The sequence below is a fragment of the Hylobates moloch genome, unplaced genomic scaffold (assembly GCF_009828535.3).
Source record: "Hylobates moloch isolate HMO894 unplaced genomic scaffold, HMol_V3 SCAFFOLD_1, whole genome shotgun sequence".
In the NCBI taxonomy this organism is placed as follows: domain Eukaryota; kingdom Metazoa; phylum Chordata; class Mammalia; order Primates; family Hylobatidae; genus Hylobates; species Hylobates moloch.
Genome location: NW_026652276.1, coordinates 128,450,938 through 128,461,113, shown reverse-complemented (window position 1 = coordinate 128,461,113; position 10,176 = coordinate 128,450,938). Strand labels below are relative to the sequence as shown.

At 38.3% G+C, this 10,176-nt stretch overlaps 1 protein-coding gene across 1 annotated transcript in view; it reads left to right on the top strand.

Annotated features, from left to right (window-relative positions):
• Positions 1–10,176, top strand: part of SUGCT (succinyl-CoA:glutarate-CoA transferase) — a 745,635-nt gene that overhangs the window by 627,421 nt on the left and 108,038 nt on the right. Inside the window, exon 13 of the mRNA XM_032758266.2 lies at positions 6,753–6,816. Within this exon, the coding sequence (XP_032614157.1) occupies positions 6,753–6,816 (64 nt within the window). The remainder of the gene's footprint in view (positions 1–6,752; positions 6,817–10,176) is intronic.

Genomic DNA, 10,176 nt, shown 5'->3' with positions numbered 1-10,176 from the left:
ATCCAGAATCTACAATGAACTCAAACAAATTTACAAGAAAAAAACAAACAACCCCATCAAAAAGTGGGCGAAGGACATGAACAGACACTTCTCAAAAGAAGACATTTATGCAGCCAAAAAACACATGAAGAAATGCTCATCATCACTGGCCATCAGAGAAATGCAAATCAAAACCACAGTGAGATACCATCTCACACCAGTTAGAATGGCCATCATTAAAATGTCAGGAAACAACAGGTGCTGGAGAGGATGTGGAGAAACAGGAACACTTTTACACTGTTGGTGGGACTGTAAACTAGTTCAACCATTGTGGAAGTCAGTGTGGCAATTCCTCAGGGATCTAGAACTAGAAATACCATTTGACCCAGCCATCCCATTACTGGGTATATACCCAAAGGACTATAAATCATGCTGCTATAAGGACACATGCACACGTATGTTTATTGTGGCACTATTCACAATAGCAAAGAGTTGGAACCAACCCAAATGTCCAACAATGATAGACTGGATTAAGAAAATGTGGCACATATATACCATGGAATACTATGCAGCCATAAAAAATGATGAGTTCATGTCCTTTGTAGGGACATGGATGAAACTGGAAAACATCATTCTCAGTGAATTATCGCAAGGACAAAAAAAACCAAACACCGCATGTTCTCACTCATAGGTGGGAATTGAACAGTGAGAACTCATGGACACAGGAAGGGGAACATCACACTCCGGGGACTGTTGTGGGGTGGGGGGAGGGGGGAGGGACAGCATTAGGAGATATACCTAATGCTAAATGACGAGTTAATGGGTGCAGTAAAACAACATGGCACATGGATACATATGTAACAAACCTGCACATTGTGCACATGTACCCTAAAACCTAAAGTATAATAATAAAAAAAAAAGAAAGAGATATTATTACCCCCTTTTTACTAATAAAGATTCTTTTTTTAAATTTTGTATTTTTAAAATTTTTTGATTTTTTTTTCAAACGGAGTCTTGCTCTGTTGCCCAGACTGGAGTGCAGTAGCACAATCTTGACTCACTGCAACCTCTGTCTCCTGGGTTCAAGCAATTCTCCTGTCTCAGCCTCCCAAGTAGCTGAGATTACAGGAGCACACCACCACTCCCACACCACCACACTCGGCTAAATTTTTTTTTTTTTTTTTTTTTAGTAGATGCGGGGTGTCGCCATGTTGGCCAGGCTGGCCTTGAACTCCTGAATTCAGGTGATCCACCTGCCTCGGCCTCCCAAAGTGCTGGGATTATAGATGTGGGCCACCATGCCTGGCCACTGATGAGGGTTTTAAGCCTCAGACTACTTAAATGCCTTGCCCAAGATCACCCTCTGGGTCCATCCCCTTCAAATACTTCCAATTTTCACAGCCTTTGTATCTGTGGTGTCAGAGTATCCTTGGCTACCTGCAATAGTGCAGCTCAGTTTATTAACTAATAGGACCACATGGTGTCATGTAATCTGTTTGGCTGATTTTCTTTCCCCACTAAAGTGACTAATTTGTTTTACAGAATTGACCACATCAGCTAGTTATTTTAATGGTAAATCAAATAAAGCTTTTCCATTTATTTTGTCTCCAACTGCCATAACCTGGCTAAATTAGAGACACCTAAATTATAATCCAAGATCAGCCACTTAGTAATTGTGAAATCTTGGACAAATACTTAGCCCCTCTAGGTTTCTAACACCTTATCAGTAGAGATGAAGGTAATAATTCCTACCTAGTCTGGTTAATGAGAGGATTAAATCAACAAAGCTTCAACTCCTAACCCAATGCCTGACCCTTAAGGAGTTTTGTTGAGTAGCACCTGCTGTTACTACATTTATCATTGTTGTTTTTAACCTTAACATCTAATTTCAATATTATCTTTGTTCTTTGGTCTTTACTAACCTCCCTGACCTAAGTCATATTATCTTAATCTAACAAATCACCAACTTCTTTCAAGATAGGCAGAGTTACTTACTTGCTCCTCACTGGATTTGCTCCTTTGTTATGGAGCTTAAACTGTGTTATAACAATTTATATGACTGTGTTATAAAAAAGATCTCTTATTCTGTACCCTCTCTTCTAATTACATATATTTTTAATGCAGGTTCATTCGTCTTTTCACTGCCAGCTTCTTCATTTTGCCTAGCATATAAGTGCTATCGTGTTTGTTGAATGAATAGGTCATATCATTATTCACAGTGAATAAATAGGTCAGTTCTCTTTTGTACATTATTGCTAATGCCATTGATGGTATTACTTTGATTTTGATATGTGTAAGGACAGTGTAGTGTTTACAAATATCATTTTTGCGTGTAATTTCATGTCTTTTCATTAGAATATTCCTGTCTCACTTTCCATAAATATTTTCACTGTCTATGGAAAGGGTATCGATTTTTATTTTTTGCATTTTTTGTCTTGCTAGTGCTATATTACAAATTTTTTTCTTCTGCCATTTCTGCCATAGGACTTTATAAAAAGACTTTATTACTTTCACTTAAACTTTTATTTCCCACGTTACTTTAAGGTATACATTTTACTCTTTCCCCCCATCATTAATACATTACCACTTGACTCTGTCATTAGGCTGTCAATCTGTAAAACGCTTGAGAAAGAAAGAGAGACCTTATTTTAAATAGGCCTGATACTTTGCTAAAGAGGTTGGCTCACTGACTACAATTCTATTCTTGTCAAGAATAGGCTTTTGAAATTTCAAGGAGAAGAAATGGAATTTAGAAGAGCTACTAAACCATGAAAGACCTAGGAAGGATAAAATAAGTAAAATGAAGGAGAAAACAGTAAAATCCAAAGACATTGCTAAATAGACAAAATTCACTACAAAATTCTAGAGAAATTCCCTGCCTTATATTGAAATAACTCAATATGCAACAAAGAATGCCCTGAATGGCCAGACCTAGCACCAAGGCATGAAACTCTCTTTAAGCCATGAATATCTTAAGGGCAATTATAGCAGTTAATTGTTAGTGGTCAGAAAACGAAACATTTTTAAATTGAATTTCTAGGTTAAGGTGATAGAGGTTGGGGTGTTGGGGCCAGATGAGAAAAGAACAAGGAAACATTTAGTAACCATTCTCCAAAAAATGTTATGCAAATGGTGATAACAGGTAGTTCCTTCATTTCCAATGAAGTTTACAGGAGACAAATGTAATCATGTAGCAAAGTTAAGTGTCAAACATGAAAGGGAGTTGAAGTGTCAAACGTGAAAGGGTAATGAAGCAGGAGAGATTTATGTTAGAATTCAGAGAGACCTCCTGGGTTCTGAAATCCTCTAATATGTTACTAAGCAGAGCAGGATTCGCCCCACAAACAAGGCTGGAGAGTTTTCCAAGATTCCAAGTCATTAGGCAGGGTTTCCAGGGACAGCACTGCCACAGCCCCCATTGTTCTGTGGGATATTCTGACCTGATTCACGAAGAAAGCCTATGGAATCGTATGGGCTTCACACTTTGTATGAAAAGGTGGGTGGCAACCAAGCAGGAGAATACATCAGTTCCTTCTGAACATGGGGCTCACACCAGCCCATTTGCCTCATAATTGTATGCATGCTAGAGCAAATGAGAAACTGCAGTTAACTTCCTCTGCTGAACGTAAGAAGAATTTATATTTTTGCTTAAAACAGAATGGTTTTCAATGCAAAGGCATTGATAAGGTTAAAGTTTCATACTGAAAATATCCTATATAGACAGCAATCGGTGTAGGGGTGGAGAAAGTACACTCTTTAAACTGCTTCCATGGAAAATTTCAATCAACTGCTAGCTTTTGCTTCACAAAACTTTGACATATGTCCCTTGACCTTTACCAACTACCCTTTCACGTTTGACACTTAACGTTTGCTACATGATTAAAATTCAGCGTTAATTAATTTCAACACTATCAGTTAAGTTATATTTAGCTAAGAACACTCACTTTTGTCTTTCGTGAGTAGCACTGCAGTGTTATTACAAAGAGGTAGTCAGGAGGGCAACATAGATACGAGGAGAGAAGAATGATTCAGTGTGCAGATAATTGTTTTGAGTGAAATTTAGCTCGGTATTTTTGTTCCTGTCCTCAGTAGAACTGAGATTTAGCACCTCCCGTTGGCATTTAGCCCCCACCCCCACATAGGAGGAAGCTGTGCGGGGCGGGTGCTGAGAACGAGCCACACCAGAATTAAATTATAGCACAATTCTAACACTGGCGAGAATTTTATCTGGCCAGCTCTTGAGTACAAACCTGGTGATCCCAAAAGAAAGAATCTCTGTGTGGTGTGTTATCATCCTCAATGAGGAAGGTTGACATCGTTGTTTAAAGAGCATCACCCGAAAAGTGGTAACCATTCCCAAAGAAACCAGTGGCAGCCAGAATATTTAGCCATAGCAAAACTGTAGTTCTAAACTTAAAAAGTCACCCATGAAGTTGTCTTATTGATGATTTATTTTATGATGTGACTCACTAGAAATGAATAAAGCCCAAGAAATTTGAGCTCTTTCTCTGAGTTTAGCAAAGTGAGAAAACATTTTATTACTTTCTTTATTCCATGCTCTTTTGCTCTGTGAATGGATTATGGTTAGAAGGTAGATATGCAAATCTTGCTTTTACCTGAAGCTCAAAATGCTGTAGAACCATTATAATTGCCACTCTTTGGGATGCTGGCATGAAATCGTGGTCTGTAAGATTACTGTGCCACTGAAATACTTCTGTCATTTAGATGCACATACAGGACAGGCAGAGAGAGGTTCTCTGCTTGGTAGATAGTGCAGGTGAAACACAATTTATATGTAAGATGCCCATAAATGTCTTACTGAGGTTCCAGTAATAGATGTTGGATTCTTTGAGACAGTATACCCAGGTAGCCTTCAATTTTTTTTTTAAAGAAAAAAATGTGTTGCATTTTTATTTGTGTATCACAGAACATTTTGCCTCCAATAATTCAACACTTATGTATCAGAATTTGGTTCCATGCCCTCAGCCTGTCCACCACCTATAGTTGGAGGGCACTGCAGATTTTGTCTTTTCGCCTACCCCCGGGGAAAATTCCAGCTTTCGTTTGCCAGGGATTTAAGTTGCTTCATTTTAGTACTCAAGTGATTCAACATCAAGTCACATTTGTCTTGTCAGGCACTGGTAGAATGTCCCTGCACTAGTAACTGGCCTTAGATTTTAATCCCAAGCCAAAGCTACCTTGCGTTCTTGATGGGACACTAGATACCTATTTCGGTCCCATTGTTGTGGGACTAGGAGGATTAGAAAGAGACTTTGGGCTGTATATAGGAGGGTATTTTTATTACTGATGTATTTAGATTTAGTAGATTTAATGTTTAAAGATTGGGTTTAGAATAAAGGTAGCATTTGATTTTTATATATATTTTATAAAAGGGGGTGGGTTAGTTTGAAGTAAGTTTATAGTGGCATTAAAGTAGGGATATAGAAGCAGGGTAAAGACAGTTAATTAAATTGTAATAGGTTTATAATTTATGATTGTATATGATTGTTGTTAACTAATTTAGATGTTTATTATTTAGGTTTTGTTTTAAAGAGTTTTGTATTGGTTTATTTTATAATTTTTACTGTGGTGTTTAGATAGTTGTAGTTTTAGGTTTGTTTAGGTTTTCTATGATTTTTGTTGTATTTTTAGATAAAATAGAATATTTGAAGTTATTAATTATAGAGAATAAGAATTTATAAAAATATACTTAGTGTTGTCTTTGAAATGAATTAAATATAGAAAATTTTATTTTATTTTATTATTATTTTTTAAATTTCCTGCCTCACCATTGCATGAGAACCTAGTCAGCCTTCTGGGATGAAGTCTCTGGCTTTTTTATGCCAGCATCCTGGAATCCTGTTTCTGAACTCTAGTCTTATTCTTAAGGTCTTGGCCACCATTGAAAACATTCCTGGTTCAGCTTCCCTGTGGTCACCTCTGACCTGGGTCTCCTCTGGATTTGCTGTCAGCTGCTCATTTGCTTGTCACAGCAGCCCTGCATCCTTCCACCTCCAGCAGTCACCAAGCCTTCTGGATACTCTGATTTATTCTTCAAGCTGGACTGACTCCCCATACCAGGCTGCACTCCAGCCTGGGTGATAAAGTGAGACTCTGTCTCCAAAAAGGAAAGAAAGAAAGAAAGAAAGAAAGGAAGGAAGGAAGGAAGGAAGGAAGAAAAGAAAGAAAGAAAGAAAAATAAAAATATAATTAAGCCAGCAGAAAAGCTTTTTGAATAAGCATTTCATTTAAGAGGAAATGTAAATTATTATTAAGCAGGGAACATATACTCAACCTGATTAGTAATTAAGGAAATGCAAGTTAAAGCAGAAGCTGAACAGATTTCCAGGAGCATGTGTACCACCCCAGTGTGCTGCTCTGTTCGAGGTCCTGTTTCTTGACCTTGGCTGAGTCCTGCCATAAGGTTATGCAGGAAAAGGCTGAGCTTTAATATTAGGGGAGCATCTATAGATGAAAGAGAGGAAATCATCTGCTATATTTAGGAGCAAATAAAAATTTTAAGAGTGGGAAGGTCTTATTGAAATGTTTTCTAGTCCATGAATCCTCTAGTCTTTTTTGGCTTCATTTGGTATATTATAAGATGAAACATTATTTTTATGTCAAATATTTACTTTCAAATGAAAATTTTAAACACCTCTGTGTTTTGCCATATCTTTCTTTGATGTTGACTGGATAGATGGCTGTCCATGCCTTGCGATTGAAGATGGTTTTATTTTTATAAATTATTTTTCTCTCTGTTTTTGCCTTTTCAGGTATTACACAATGGCCTCGTTATGGAGATGGAGCATCCAACTGTGGGGAAGATTTCCGTCCCAGGTCTGAAAAGTTTTGGTATTTTCTCTAACATCTTTCTTTATTAATTGTCCCATATGCTGTTTACTACAGGTAGCTTATGAGCTCCCAAACAACTTTCCAAGACATTATCCAAATTTATAACGTTGGGTAAAAGGGGAATCCTAGGACTGCACTCACAAAAATGTATGCTGAGACTATGGCATTGTGTCTTAGCTCTAAGGAGTGTTGGATTGTCACGATGACAAAAAAAATGCTCACCATTTCTTAATTCCATTTTGTGTAATCACGTGCTCACAAAAGTACATCATGTAGTTATCAACAGGTTGATAGTAATAGGTATGGCCAATAACAAGAAATAAAGTGTCGTTCATATGAGAATTGGAAAGAAAGCCAGGCAAGACGTAACTGGAGTCTGAGGAAGGCTACTGACTGCTCAGGCTCGGGCATTTTCTTTCAGAACCGTGGTTTAAGGTATGGATCTTGGCTTTACAGATCAAGAAACTAAATGTTTTCAGTACACCCAGAATAGATTGAATTTTTGTAAGTTGACTCATACTAAACCAACTCACCAGAGACTGCTGCCTAAGCCGAAATGCCAGCTTCTTTACTTGCAGAGGGAGCTCTCATTTCAGCAGCCAGTAGCCTCATGCCTACTCTCAAAGCATCCTCTTAGATGGTGCATTTAAACTGTAGTGAGAGCTTGTGACCAATACATTTCCCTCCCACAGCCTTCATTTCTCTGATAATCATAATATTACCTTTATCAGATATGTTGTTTCTCTATTCCAGGCATTGCTGGAAAATCCACATTCCAGCAGTGGAGTTCCACATTATTTGTTCATTGTGTCCATATTTTCTAGGCTATACACAAACCAAGCACTTATTTTTTTTCTTTTCTTCTGATGGAGGTCAGTGAAATTAGCTAGGATATAATTTTTGTTATTGTTTTTTCCTAAAACCATTTCCTGGCCATCTTACTTGGAATTTAGGTATCTGCCAAACTCCTCAGTCACCTCAGTCAGGTGACATAGAGTATTTACTTCTACAGGTATCTGATCTCATTTATTGAAGGACTATTCTTGTTAATTTTATCCTAAATAGAATCTAATTCTAAGATTTGGGATCAGCTTTATAATAATCTCCCATAACCTACCAGATAGTGACCACTCACACATGAAAAGGGTAAGAAGAGGGAAGTATGATGAATAAAGAAAGTTGAAGAGAAAATTCTAACATTCAAGAACATAAGGGACTTTATGCATGGATTAAGGAAGGTAACTAAGAGAGCAGGTATAAGCAAATGAAAAACTGAGATTACATGTTCTAGGGAAATGTTATATGGTATAGAAAAGTGATAGAAAAAAATGTTGACAAAAGCTAAGAAGTTCATTAGTTCATCCACTCATCTATGTTGCTGAGTATATACTATGTGCCAGGTACTGCTTTGGGTCCTAAAAATACAAAAATAAACCAGACAACTTCACCCCTGGCCACCTGGAGCTGATACTTAATAGGAAGTTGCATGATATAACAACCAACAAATGTTTCTATAACTGTAAGTCATAAGTGCAAAGAAAGAAAGAAGAATGTCCTGTCATAGAGAATGATAGGGGTCAGGTGGGGCTTCTGTAGTTTAGGTGATCGAATAAAGTCTCTCTGAGAGGCAGACTTATAACATGACACTGAAGGGCAAAACGAATAGAGGATAAGCATTTCCAGCAGAGGGAACAGTATGGGAGAAAACCCCAAGGTGATGAAGAGTGGGGTGTGTTCTAAGCCAGGATGAAAGGTGGGGAAGTGGGGCAGGAAATGAGACTGGAGAGATAGGGAGAGCCTGGGGGCCCTGTTAAAGTTGGGTTTTCTCTCGTTTTAAGTAGGGGAATAAAATGACACAATTTACAGCTTAAAGCCAGCGGTCAGGTTAGGAAGTGATACAGGAGTTTAGGTGATAGTGTCTTAAATTAGGGTCATGGGAATAGAAATAAAGAGAAGGGGGTGGTTAAAATAAAAAATGTAATCATAGGTCTTTGAGTATTAGATCTTTAGAAAACATCTGGTCTAGTAGTTCTTGATATTTAAACAGTAAAACTGATTTTCCACATGAAGAATCCATAGCTAACACAGATGGAAGCAGAGTTAGGCTGATTGATAAGTTAGCACTCCTATTTAGCTTTCCTCCTCTGCTCACCATGCTGTGGTCTTCCACACATCTCTCCTTGGAAGTCTGGGCCCTGAAGAACCAGTGATCACTTAACCCCACAAGTTTACAGATGAGATCATACAGGGGTTGGTATCCCCAACACATTAGAGAAAGGGTAAGCATTTGAAAGTCAATATGATTGTCAGCATGACAATGAGGAAAAAAGTAAGTCAGTGGCCAACCTAGAATGAACTCATTGGAGGTAACACTCTTTCAATCAGGCATAATTTGCTGACTTTCATTGTAAATAAATGAAAGCTAAATCTCAGGAGGAGGGAAGTATTCTTTACAGATTACTAGAAGGGAAGAGTATTTCTTTTGCCCACTTTAATTTATAAATGTATCAGGTAGCCATTGTCACAAGAATGCTGTGTAAGAAATAACCTCAAGCTCTTAATGATTTTCAAACATAAGCATTTGTTTATCCCATGCATGTGGATTAGCTGGGATGTTCCATATAGTTTGAGCTCAGCTGGGTAGCTGTGTTTCTAGTTCCAGGTCTGGCCAGGTTTAGCTCCTGCCTGTGCTTGGAGTCATTTCCAATCCGTGTGTCTCTCCTACTCTTCTGACAGTCATGGCTGGAGAACACTGGGGCAAGCAGAAACCACAGTGCTATGTAAGATGTTGGCGTACAGCTGGCAAACCCTTCTGCCTGCATCCTATTAGTCCAAGCAAATTTTATTTTTTAAATTAATTTGTTTTGAGACAGAATATCACTCTGTCGCCCAGGCTGGAGTGCAGTGGTGCAATCTCGGCTCATTGCAACCTCTGCCTCCCAGGTTCAAGCAATTCCCCTGCCTCAGCCTCCTGAGTAGCTAGGATTACAGGGATGTACCACCATGCCCAGCTAATTTCTGTATTTTTGCTAGAGATAGGATTTCACCATGTTGACCAGGCTGGTCTCAAACTCCTGACCTCAGGTGATCCTCCTGCCTCGGCCTCCCAAAGTGCTGGGATTACAGATGTCAGCCACTGTGCCCGGCCAAAAGCAAGTTTTAGACTGTATCCAAAAGCGGGGGGAAATACATGTGACCCTTTCTGAGAGAAATTTCAAAGTTATATGGTGAGGAGCATGGGCACAGGGAGAAGTAAATAATTGGAGTAAAAAATTCACTTGACTACAATAGAGTTCTCAGATCCACAGCAATTTCTTTCTCCTTTTTTTGTTTTAATCTCCCTTT